Source organism: Netta rufina (genome assembly GCF_964035555.1).
Source record: "Netta rufina genome assembly, chromosome: 2".
Taxonomy (NCBI): Eukaryota; Metazoa; Chordata; class Aves; order Anseriformes; family Anatidae; genus Netta; species Netta rufina.
Window position 1 is genome coordinate 132,302,588 of NC_140124.1, and position 13,822 is coordinate 132,316,409.

A 13,822-nucleotide genomic window follows, 5' to 3' on the forward strand; every position below is an offset into this window, starting at 1 on the left:
ATTGGCCAGATGTCTACAGCTAGAGAGTTATAGTCAACGGAACTATGGCCAGGTAGAGACCTGTAATGAGTGGTGTCCCTCAGCAATCTGTCTTGGGACTGGTGCTGTTTAATATCTTTATCAATGACGTAGACAGTGGAACAGACATAGACAGTGGTACCCTCAGCAAGGGCCTGCAGCATAAGGAAGACATGGACCTGTTCAAGTGTGTCCAGAGGAGGACCACAAAGATGACTATAGGGCTGGAGCACCTCTCCTATGAAAAAAGCTGGGTGTGTTCAGCCTGGAAAAGAGAAGACTGCAAGGAGATGTCATTGTGGCCTTTCAGTAGTTAAAGAGGGCTTATACAAAAGATGGAGAGTGACTTTTTACCCAAGCAGATAGTGATAGAAAGAAGGGAAACATTTTTAAACTAAAAGGGGGGAGATTTAGATTAGTTATAAGGAAGAAATCCTTCATTATGAGGGACTGGAACAGGTTGCCCAGAGGAACTATGGATGCCCCATCCCTGGAAGTGTTCAAGGCCAGGTTGTATGCGGCCCTGGGCAACACAATCTAGTGGGTGGTGTCCCTGCCGATGACAGCGAGGTTAGTATTAAATGAGCTTTAAAGTCCTTTCCAACTAGTACATTTACTTATATTTTCCATGTACAACAATATTGCAAGTTTCAGTTGGATCAGTAATATTTCTGGAAACAAATGAAAATTTAAATTTGGATCATCTCTCCAAATCATTTAAATACAAAATCAATTTTGACTTAAAAAAACTAACATATTTTTCATGAGCAATTTCAGAAAGACATTTTAATAGTAAGACAACCTTAAAACTTCATAAATGCCATTTGAATTTCTGATACTTGTTCAAAATAAGCATACTTTTTAAAGAAAAATATAGACTATGGAAGGAAATGGTAAACTCCCCAAATAGTTGTCATACAATTTAATAGGGCATTTATTTCATTTACAGTTTTAAGGTTTGTGACATTTATAATTTACAGTTAATAATGGTGTTCTGAGGAATATTGCAGACCAAAGTAATTATTTTAATAGGCGTGACATTTTTATTGAGGCGTATGATTCCCGATCACCTCTTGATTTTAAAGGAGGAAAGGAATCAGTTTGCAGTAGCTCATGTTGGAATGATTTTAACCCCAAACCAAAGTTTTCATATGTCATTTGCTGGTGATGTCAGATATTACATCCCAGGGGTAACACATTTCTCCTAACGTATAGCTCACAGCTGTTAGAGCTTAGTGGTTAGTTTTTGGCAATGTATTGTTGTCTAGCTCTCAAGTCTAGACTACGAAGTTATGAGACCATGAGAAACAACCTTCCTTCTAGCTAATCACACAGGGAAAAAAAAAGAAAAAAAAAAAAGCTTGGTAAGCTAATCATTTTGAAATTGCTATTTAAGCTTTATGAAAATATATATCAGTGCTTACTAATACAATATGTTTTTAAAAAGCTTGTTAATATAAAATATATCATAATGGCAGCAGAGTTCTAATTAGCAGTATGGTAATTCTACATCTATATAGGTGTCATTTGTAGTAGTAATGATATGCAAGGAATGCCCCTGATAATATTCAATTTAACCCTGATAGTTAAACCTCTAAACTGAAAATAACTGTAAGTATAAAATTAAATCTAATACAAAATTAATTGGGGAATATTAACCAAGGGAGTTCTAAATCATATAACTGGATACATGGCATTAACATAGAAATAGCACAGATTTTTCACTGTAGGAAATATACATATATATATTATAAACAAAACAAAACAAACAAAACAGCTATAGAATCAGTCTTTAAAACCAGGAAAAAAATTATGGCTTTGGAAGTGTAAGGAAAAATAATGTGGGAGTTAGTCTTAGATTCAGCCTATAAGCAAAATAATGTTATTGTTTTCACAGAATCATTTAGTTTGGAAACAATCTCTAAGATCAACTAGTCCAACCTTTAACATAACACTGCCAATCCCACCATTAAACCCTGTCACTAAGCACTACATCTACACTCTTTTTCAAGACCTCCAGGGATGGTGACTCAAATACTTCCCCAGGCAGCCTGTTCCAATACTTCACAACCTTGTCAGTGAAGAAATTTTCCTAATATACAACTTAAACCTCCCCTGGCACAATTTAAGGCCATTTCCTCTTATCACTTAGTGCTTGGGAGAAGGGACTGATCCCACCTCACTATAGCCTCCTTTAAGGTGGGGTGCAATAAGGTCTCCCCTGAGTGTCCTTTTCTCTAAGCTAAATAACCCCAGGTCCCTCAGCTGCTCCTCATAAGACTTGTTCTCTAAGCCCTTCCCCAGCTTCGTAGCCCTTCTGTGGTCATGCTCCAGCACCTCTATGTCCATCTTGTAGTGAGGGGCCCAAAACTGAACACGATATTCAAGGTGTGACCTCATTAGAGCTGAGTACAGGGGGACAATCACTTCCCTAGTCCTGCTGCCCACACAATTTCTGATACAAGCCAGGATGCCGTTGGCCTTCTTGGTCACCTGAGCACACTGCTGGCTCATACTCAGATGGCTACTGACCAATACCTCCAGGTCCCTTTCCGTCAGGCAGCTTTCCAGACACTCTTCTCCCAGCCTGTATTTTTGCATGGGATTGTTGTGCCCCATGTTCAGGACCGGACACTTAGCCTTGTTGAACTTCATAGAGTTGGCCTCGGCCCATCAGTCCATCCTATCCAGATCCCTCCACAGAACCTTCCTACCCTTAAGCAGATCAACACTTATGCCTAACTTGGTGTTATCTGTAAACTTAAGGTGAACTCAATCCCTTTGTCCAGATCATTGGTAAAGATATTGAACAGAAGTGGCCTTGGTACTGAGCCCCGGGGGCCAGCACTAATGACTGACTTCCAGCTGGATTTAACTCCATTCATCACAACCCTGAGCTCAGCCACTCAGCCAGCTTTTAACCTCACAAAGCGTACACACATCCAAGCTGTGAGCAGCCAGGGTCAGAAGAATACTGGGAAACAGTGTCAAAAGCCTTACAGAAGTCTAGGTAGACCACATCCACAGCCTTTCCCTTATCCACTGAGTCTATCACCTTGTAGGAGGAGATCAGGTTCGTCAAACAGGACCTGCCCTTCATAAACCCACACTGACTGGACCTGATCACCTGGTTGCCCTGTAGGTGCTATGTGATGGCATTCAGAATAATCTGCTCCATGAGCTTCCCCAGCTCCAAGGTCAGACTGACAGGCCTGTAGTTTTCTGGATCCTCCTTCTGGCTCTTTTTTTAAATGGGAATCACATTTGCTAGCCGGCAGTCAACTGGGACCTCCCCTGATAGCCAGGACTCTTGATAAATGATGGAAAGCACCTTGGCGAGCACTTCCACCGAGTCCTTCAGTACCCATGGGTGGATCCCATTTGGCCCCATAGACTTGCATACGTCTATACATCTAAGTCGAGCAGGTCACTAAAAATTTCCTCATGGATTATGAAGGATTCATTCTGCTCACCATCCTTATCTGCCAACTCAGGGAACTGGGAACGTGGTGAACAACTGGTCTTGCTGCTAAAGAATGAGACAAAGAAGGCATTAAGTACATCAGCCTTTACTTCATCTCTTGTCACTATGTTTCCCCCACATCCAATAAGAGATGGAGATTCTCCTTAGTCCTTCTTTTCTTGTTTATGTATTTATAAAAGCATTTTAATTGTCTTTAACAGCAGTAGCCAGATTGAGCTCAAGTTGAGTTTCCAAAGGTCATAAACCCTTTTTTTCTTCCTGAGTTCTAGCCATAGCTCTCTGTTCAGCCAGGCTGGTCTTCCACCCCGACTTGTCTTTTGGCATGTGAGATATATGTATTTTTTTTTCAGGAATGAAATCTTTTAAGATTTCAATCCTGAAGGGTGTCCAGCCTTCCTGGACTCCTTTGCCCTTCAGGACTGTCTCCCAAGGGACTCCACCAACCAGTCTCCCTAACAGGCCAAAGTCTACTCTCTAGAAGTCCAGGGTGGTAGTTCTGCTAACCCCCTGCTTACTTTTCTAAGAATCAAAAAGTCTATTAATTCATGATCTCTATGCCCAAGATGGCCTGCAACCTTCACATCACTCACAGGTCCTTCTTTGGTAACAAGCAAAAGATCCCAAGGGGCGCTGTCGTTAGCTGACTCACTCACCAGATGTGTCAGGAAATTATCTTCCACACACTGTAGAAACTTGCTAGACAGTTTCCTCTCCACTGTGTTGTATTTCCAGCGGACATCTGGTAAGATGAAGTCCCCCATGAGAACAAGGGCTAGCGATTGTGAGAGTTCTCCCAACTGCCACATATTTTGCCTGCTACTTCAGCCTGGTTGGGTGGTTCTTAGTAGAATCCCACCATGACATCTGCCTCATCGGCCCTCCCCTTTATTCTTATAAACACTCAAATCTGTTATCACCATTGCTCAGCTCTAGAAAAGCAAAATACTTCCTAACATACAGGGCTATGTTGTGTTTTGGTTTTAAAATTTCAGTTACCTTGCATTCTCAAATACATACAGAATTTACATTTGCTAGATTATTTGCTAGATCCTATTTCCAGCCACAAAAAAAAAAAAAAAAAAAAAAAAAAAAAAATTAAAAAGTGGGTCTTTTTTTCCCCTGTGTAGCTCCAAGTCTTGGACTCATAATCACATTCTTTTGAGATCAATTAGCTATATTTATCACAAAAAAAAAAAGGGCTTTCAGGGACCACAAAATTGATCTACCCAGGGAACTGTTTAGTATTATAACTGATAAACTGATAACTGAGCAGCAATCAATTCATACAGTTATATTAACTTCGAGTACTGTGGAAATAAGCTCATTATGGTTAAAGCCTGCATATCTTAATATTTTAATAGATTGGGATCTCTTTGCAGATATTTTCTTTATGGCCTTTTAAAACATTTAAGATTACCATTCCAGCTGAGTGCAAATTTGAATGCAAGTTGTGAACAGTGAGAAAACAAGTAAAAGAACTTCATCAGAATTTTTGGCATTATCACAAGAAGGCATTTGGGATAACAAGTGGCAGAGCCTACCCCAACAAATTATTTTAGAGAGGTGATGTGGACAGGAGGTTGTCAAACATATTCTTAAGTGAAAACATTGTTTCCTAATTAAAGTATGACATACCATATATCTTCTGAATGCCCTGTAAATCATCATTAGGTAGTTTGAAGTTATCAGTTTCCATATACTGGTAAAATGGAGCCATGATTGCTGTGGGATCATTAGAATGCTCCAAGCCCAGAGCATGTCCCAGTTCATGCACAGCAACTAGAAACAGATCATTTCCTGTGGAGAAAAGAAAGGGAAAATAATGTATGAAACAATAAGCATAGTAACAGAAATAACACAAGTGGAGGACTCTTCATTTGAAAGACATTTTCATTGAATTTGAATTTTACTAGTTAATTAACAATGAAACATTAAGGTAATGCAGTTGCAAAGGTAACTTTTTTTTTTTTTTTTTTTTTTTTAAGAGGCAACTAATCATATAAGCATATGATACTCATATGAATACCATGTGAGTGTTTATCTTTTTAAACTGATGCGCATGGTTAGTACAGGGTTCAAATGTCATATCTGGCATCTAGGCTTGTGTGCAGTTTTAGACATCAGGTTTATGCTTTAGTTAGGCTAAGTAAAAATGCTTGCACTAAGTCATAGTTCCAAAAGGAAAATATCTCTGATGTGTGTGGTTAACTTCACAGACTGAGGACTACCTATTTAGGACAAACCCTACAGGGAACTTAGTCATCCAAGCAATCAGCAATCAGGCCTCTGCTGATTATTTGTACATGTTGTCCATTTCTGAATCACCATAACTGAAATTCTAATGAGGGAAATATGGGTGTCTTGCTATCTCATTCTCAAAATAGGATTCCCTTATTTATTTCATTGTATTTCATTGTATTTCATTGTATTTCATTTATTTTTCAAATTCTTAAGTATTAGAACTTTTTGATTTATGTAGATCTAAATAATAAAATGTCAGACTCGTATTATAGACTGATAATGACTGCTTTTGTTTTTTCCCTTCCAAAAATCCGCATTTCATTTTTATTACAGGGTATTGGAAACAATTAGAAATGTTACCAGTAGAATTATGGCACTCTGTGAAGTAAACACAAATCAAAGTTAGTAGAAGTATTTCTATAAAGGTTTCAGAGCTCAACCTTTATGGTGTTCATTTTGTTTATTTTTACTCATCTAAGAATGCATGATCTTTTATAAGTCTTTTGTACAGATTCTGTCTGTAGTCATCCTGTTATATAATGAGACTTTGGAAAAAATGTTTTACATCAGAAAGATTTTGGTCACTTGGAGAGGATTCACATCCAATGTATTGCTCAGTTTCACCACATAGGAATGGGAGGAATCATTCCTCAGAAGTGTTCCTATCCCGCACAAAAATTTACCAGCTTATGATGAACATAACTTAGGTTACCAGCTTATGATGCTTATAACTTTTAGAACATTGGACATAAGCTAAAGGGGTTCCACCTAGAGTAGGTAGCTTTTTGTTGAAATACCAGTATACATGGTGAAAAAGTAAAACTGAAATGTAAAGTCTATACTGTGGTCCAGTAGACAGATCAATATTGAGATGCAAAAATGTTAAACACTAACTTTCATTCTATATTCTGTAAATCCTTTGGAGGTAGACAGTAATATTCCACTGCTGGCACTGGGATTATAAGTACTTTTATAATATAATAAGAATATTAAACATTGGATTTAGTTTAAAAAAAAAAAAAAAAAAGACAGAAGAAGAAAAAGACATATATTTACAGAACTTTGAGAACATAGTTGAGAGTGTTTCAATTTTTCAAGTATTTCCTCTTGCTGACACAAGAAATAAACTTTCTTCCAAGTACCTATGAAAGGGGAAACACTTGGCAGTAGATGTCTTCATGATGTATAGAACCATGCTGATGTTTGTAATATAAATGTCTGATTGAAAGCATGGAAACATTCACAGTTAAAACTCTGTTTAGTTGACAGTCTTTTCACGTCTTTCTTGTTTTTAATCCAGAAATAGGAAAACTAAATGCTTGTGCTCCTTTATTCAGTATAACTGTGCAGAAAAATCACCTTTCAAAAATTAATGTGAAATAATATGCATTTAGAAATGAGAAAAAATTTATCCTATCATTTATAATTAAGTGGTTTTCAGATGAAATATCTTCTTGACTATATGTGTATATATATCTGTGTGCAGTTCTTTACATAGTAAAGCAGATTCTCCGTGCACTGTTGTAACAGGTTTGAGGAGCTTGACTGTCCCTCTCAGTAATGCTTTTGATATCTGAATTTGCCCTTCTATATCCAGTCAAAACTGATCTTGACGGTATCTCATAGCCACAACATCTGTAGCTAACCTCAGCATTTTAAGTGATGCACAGGAGCAACCCTGTAAATGTTTTCATTCTGCACTCACAATGGAATAATTAATATCCTTTAAAAAAATGATAGTTTAAGATGAAAAGACATGAAACAAGATACTACTGTGCTATTAGCTATTAGATATATAGCTATTGTATTGTGACAAGGCTCAAAAGTTCTCTTCTGCATTTTATGAAAGTTAGAGTTTCAACACAGGTTTATTAGAATGAATTATTTATTTGTGCAGCTTTAAGTTGTGTGTGTAAAATGGAACTTCCTTTTGTTCATCAGACCTTGTGAAAGGCAAATTTGTCTCCTAGACCTGGGCTCCTATCATCATAATTAAGAATATTAACCAGTCTAAGTCTTTGTATCAATAATTCAACTATCAAACCGCATACAGTATTTATTGAACCATTTTCATAGTTTTACATTAATAATATTTGAATGTTTAATAATATAAATAATGGCACTGTGGCTACGCTGATCAGTATCAATAGATTAAAGAGTGTTTTATGTGTGGTACTCAACATCTACTGTTTGAAGTGAGAGGGCTGGGAGGTGAACTTGTAACCATTTCTAAATTACGTAAAACTACAGTTAATAAAATACTCTTGGAAGAGTCTACTGTTTCTCTCTAATTGTGCCAATTATACAATGCCTGAAGAATCAATACATCCTTTGGTCTTCAGTCCCCACTGAGTATTTATAAAGATCTCTAGGAATTCCTATATCTTGTTCCATCTTGACTTTGAGGCTGCATAAATTACACAATGAAGTGAATATACATAGTAAATAAATAAAGCTGCTACTGGCACGTGTTCCTTCCAGGATCACAGACAATGCGCATATGGCAGAGCACTTCTACTACTACTGTGATAGTGGGTCTATGTCAAAGAACAGGTATTATGCAAGGGGTGTTTGTCTCTCTTCCTATGTATTTTGGGTGGGGTCATATGTGAAAAATCATAAATAATCAGTATCTGCTTGGCCCCTCTAGGCTTAGTAAAAACCTAAGCCCAAAAGGGAAAAAGGGAAAAAGGCAAAAGGACTCTGTAATTTCTACCTCCTGCAATGCAACCGGTAGATATCAAGGTAGCTATTAAATGTGGTAAACTAGAGGTAGAACTGCCCTTGGAGTAAACAGGTAAAGGGGAAAGGAGAAGGTCACAGGAAAAAACTGGGAGAATAACATTCTTGCCTGGGGTGACAGCGTGATTTAACAGGGAACATATTTTCTACTTATAGTCAAATAGTTCCATTTTTCATAACTATTTCCATCAAGAGTCATGATTGTCTCCAGGGCATCCTGAGTTTAAACTGACCCAAATAACTTAGTGCAGTTGAAACTGAGGTTTAAACCAGTTCAGAATGTGTTGCATGAGACCACTGCAGGTAGGACTTATTACTGTCATAGTTTTCATTCTTCTTCTCTTGCACATGATTAGATCTCTCTAATTCAGCAACAATTAGTCAGTCCCTATTTGCTTTTGGGAGATAACTTGCCTTGAGCATCACAATTTTACTATAACTATCTACTGAGAATGCAGAAGGATAATCCTAAAAGTGCTCATTCTTTCTCTCCAGACTGTGCAGAAGTGTATTTGAGTCTGCAAGGTTGATAACAGGACAACTTCAGTTCCTTGTCTAGTGGTCAGAGAAAGATGGAGTATACAGGCAAGTGAATATTAGTACAAGCTCCAGACAGCTTTGTTAGCATACTTACACTGGACATCATCTTTTAAATATTTTGAGTCCTCACCATTGAAGGAGAGAGTCCCAAATGATTCTGTATATCCATATACATTATGTATGTAGAAAAATATATTTCAGTCTACTTGGCAAAATGAAGCACCATCTCAAAAACTTTAAAAAGTCACTAGAAAAAGAATTAAACTACATACAACTATGATGGCTTTTAAACTAAAAGTTGCCACTTTGGGATATGCAGCGGTGAATATTCATTGTGATAGTCTGTTACATCTTGTTATATTTATCTATAGGGTAATAGAGAAGTATTGCAAAATATATTTCACAAGTCCAAAATCTGTGCATCCCTGGTCTTCTGTTATTAACACAGAAATTCAGAATAGGTAGGATATAATATCAAACATATTGTGATTGTTTTTCATATTTTATCTCAGGTTTAATTCCACATTGAAAAAAAAAAATAATACTGTGTGTAAGAAACTAAGACAAAATGATTATTTTTATACTGACACTTTTCTCTGAGGCTATAAACTATTTTAGGCACTAAATCTGCCTGACTTTACAATCACTGCCCAAACTCCAGAATATAAATATGTATTAATATATCAAATATTCAGCAGCCAACACTGTGGAGCACAGTGTATGGAGAAACCTCTGTAGCTAATATATACACTATTTTTCATGTCTACAGAGAAACAAAGCTAATATGTTTGTCCACAGCAAGCTATTAAGAAACGCTAGTACTGGAGACATTATTTCCTGCTTTAAATGGTATGTGAGCTTAATTTAGAAAAGTAATACGCTAATGGCTTACCAACTGTTAGATTTGTCACTTGGCCATCTTTTTTACATAGTACTAAATGACACCCCAAGGCATGTCACTTGGTTCTTCTCCTTGGCACATGATAGTAACTGCTACAATACATTATGAGCTCAAAAGTTATCCATCTTTCAAATGCCAAGTGACCTAAATTTTGTAGACTTCTATATCCAGAGAACAACAAAACAAAGCTAGAAGATGAATTTCAAATGTGAAACAAACTGGAACACTACAAAACTACTTTATATACAGACCATTTCTTTTTTTTTCTCAAATCTTTTTCTACGACACAGAATATTTCAGATTAAACACATATGAATTTGAAATGTAAATCTGTACAAGAAAGACTCCCATTTCGTATCTGTTGTCAACAAACCGGTACTCCAGAGGCAACTTCATAGTTCATCAGAGAATATTACACATGTACTGTCCATGAACTTGTCTGACGTATTTACAATTTGCATTTTTGTTATTTGGTTCATTTATACCATTAAATCACCAGATCAAAGCTGCTAATCCAAACTTGCTGAAATGCTGCAAGATTTAGAATAAGATTCTTACTGCATGTGGCATACAGAAAAATGGAAGTTGTATATCTATGTTATTATTTTTATTTCCAGACAGGACAGAATTTTGAATGCAATACTTCAACAGTCAGTGATAAAAGAAGACTTTTTCTCTCTGTCACCGTATTGAATACAGCAGAATTAAGCATATGTATGCTCTTACATAAACGCAATATATGCATGCTATATATGCGTATAAATGGTCCTAGATACAAATCATAGGCATGCTCTTATACAAATAAAAGTGCCACATTTCCCAGCCTAGGAAATCATATACTGTTGCTTGATGTTATCTCAAACTTTTATCAGTCACTGAAAATTGTTAGCTTTATGGTTATTTGGAGAAGAATTTTCCAAGAAAAAGGAGAGATGGTGCCATAGCTTTGACAAAAGAATAAAACTGTTGTTTGTTATTGTTGTTGCTTTTCTGGTTTTAAATTAAAAAAAAAAAAAAGTATGATACAGAGTATATCCATTTTCTGTATGAACTTGGTGTACCTATTTTGTGTATACAGTGCATTTTGAAGACTTAAATACTAAATCCCATTTAGTCATTTTTCCACTGTGACTAAAAAGAATGACACAAAAATGTATTTCATTTATTCTGTCATTATATATAAGCTAATACATAGACTGCAATATTTGCAGATTGTTTTGCTGAAATGTATATATATTTGGAAACAGTAGGGAGACACAAGAAGTTTATTATATATAGAAAGCATGTACTAATACACTCTGTATATCATTTAGTATACCTACGCCCACATGTGTATACTTCTTTAAAAAATACTCTATTTTAAACTGACCAGGAGATTAGTGTGAAATTTAAACTAGCTTGCTTGAAATTTGACAAGGGAATATTCAGCAGGACTGTCTTAAGGTGACTCAGTGATCATTGCTGAAACTCATTAAGGATATGTGAGTTTAGAAGAGTGTATGTCTTTTCAGGCAGTTTTCTACTGGTTCTGCATATTCTAGGCATAATTTAGAAGAAGTCAAGAGTCTGATAAAAAACATCTTTGAATGGAGCCCACATTCTTTTATAAAACATATCAGCCTCTGCTTTAAAAGGGGAGGACGTGCAGAAGGTAAGACTTTTTGCTTTACCACTTATATTTATTATCATTTATACAACCATCTAGTAAATAACTTGAAATGGGTATAATTAATTACTTCAGATATTCTTAATTTTCTTTCTAAAACAACATGGTGTAAGGATCTTTCCACTTTTTTTTTTTTTTTTTTTTCTCTCGTACTTCTAATTACTAGTAATAAAAGATATCACAAATTACTCTGACTCATGTATTAATATCAATATCTCTAAAAAGTGAGAAGTCAAGCAGTTGGAAATTATCCTAGGGAGGTAAGCAAGGTACTAGAGCATGCTGCTTCCCCAAAAGGTGTAAATAAGGTTCTGCAAATATACTGCTTACTGTTTTGTTTCATGCTTTGAGGAAACCCTGCTGTGACAGTGAACCTAAAAAGACTAAGAACATCTACACTTGTGCTGAGTCTTTAGCTCCCAGGATTAATTTCTGTCGATCTCCTGGGATTAACTGCTTCAGCATGCAGGTCTACTACCAAATTTTTATATTATTCTCAGATGGCATTTGCATTCAGATAGTAATGAAGCCATGTCACTTAGCAGACTGAAAAGTACTATTTTGTATGTGCTCATGGCCATCTTTAGATACTAATTATTTTAAATAAATCAAATTAAAATTATATTGGAATTTTTAATTTTGTTATAAAATTATAAATTAATTTCTCTCAGAACTTACACCAGTCAAAAGGTTTGAAAATACAATGGTTATTCTTGGAACATTACAAATGACTAGGATGCTAAATAACATTTAATCTATTTTTCCAGTAGTCTCAATGCATTTGCAAATGTTGCACATACTGTAGCAGCCTTATCTATTTATAATTTTTCCTGTCGTCTCTTTGTTGCTGTTTTTGGTTGTTGCTGTGGGAACAATAAGCTGTAGAAGTATTTAAAACTTATTTCTGAAGGCTGTGAGAATGAACACATGCTGAGACTGAATGTTTGAATATGTGTGTGACAAGAGCATGTATCACATATTTATCAGCTCTCTTGCATGGTCCTGTCCTTAAGGGTCATTCATGTACAGGGAATGGACATCCTTCTACCACTCCTGAGTGAGTGCCAGGGTGGGAAAGGATAAAAATAAAAGGATAAAAATAAAATTGAGGCTGATTCAATATTAAAATCAAATCATTGACTTTGACAACAACAAATGTAGATTTTGACTCAAAACCACTCAGATAAAATGTTGGCTTGTTAACACCGCAGCTACTTTTGTTTTGAAGAGATGTTTTTGTTATTGTTGTTGTTTTTTCTTCTTCGTTTCCCTTAACGTCCTGTGTATCCAACTATAATGAGAAATATGTGCAATTACCAGGAGGACGGTCAAAGTCATGCTGCCAATATTCACAATAGATGTAACTTGCCATGGGGCAGAAATCTGTACAGGTCCTGAAGATCACTGAAATCACCGAAATAGAACCACGTACAATTTAATTTATGTATAAAGCATGTGTTGGCACTCTGCAGACATAATTTTTTACCCAGTCTCAGTTAAACTACTGAGATTAATTATATCATGCTCTAATTTAATTCACACTAAAGCCAGGTACAGGTTGTTATTCGTATCCTACTTAACATATATATATGACTAAGATTTTTTTAAAGATAAAGTGACATACCATTGGATTTATATTTGGGAATTTTATGTGAGTGGTTCTTCTTTCTTTATAGTTGTGTTGCCTGTTTAGTTCCTATTAAGAGAAAAAATCATGATAGAATTTTCCATATATATATATATATTTTTTTTTTCTTGGACACAATGCTTACCCCATTTTCTTATGTTCCATCAGTTCTCCAACTGCATCAACAGAACAGAGATATATATAATTCTTATGGTAATGGAAAACAAATATATGTTTACATATTACCATATTACCTGTGACATGTTCAAAATTTAAGTTGTGCAATCATTTGTGTATTACCATATTTAAATCAACAGGAAGGTGTTTGTCCTGTCATACAACAGGGATAGTCTGCACCAGTAACTACCTTGTCTGAGTGTAATACTGAACTGTTCCCCCAGCAGGCATCTCTGCTTCTGAGATTTCCTTGTATCCCAGTTGGTGCTATTATTTGGAAGCAGTTATTACTTCAGTTCTCCTTCTCTAATCTGAAATTGCACGGTTTCAACATTGCAGGCAATATATCTCTAACTACAAAGGAACTCTATGAGATTAACTCAGATATAAACATCAACATTTGGTCAGATTGATTCCACCCCCTGA

The 13,822-nt window shown here is 35.9% G+C and overlaps 1 protein-coding gene across 1 annotated transcript in view; it reads right to left on the minus strand.

Moving 5' to 3' along the window:
• MMP16 (matrix metallopeptidase 16) overlaps nt 1-13,822 on the minus strand; it is a gene marked incomplete at both ends in the record, with an annotated part of 181,791 nt that overhangs the window by 45,959 nt on the left and 122,010 nt on the right. Inside the window, one exon of the mRNA XM_084281518.1 lies at nt 5,138-5,299. Within this exon, the coding sequence (XP_084137644.1) occupies nt 5,138-5,299 (162 nt within the window). The remainder of the gene's footprint in view (nt 1-5,137; nt 5,300-13,822) is intronic.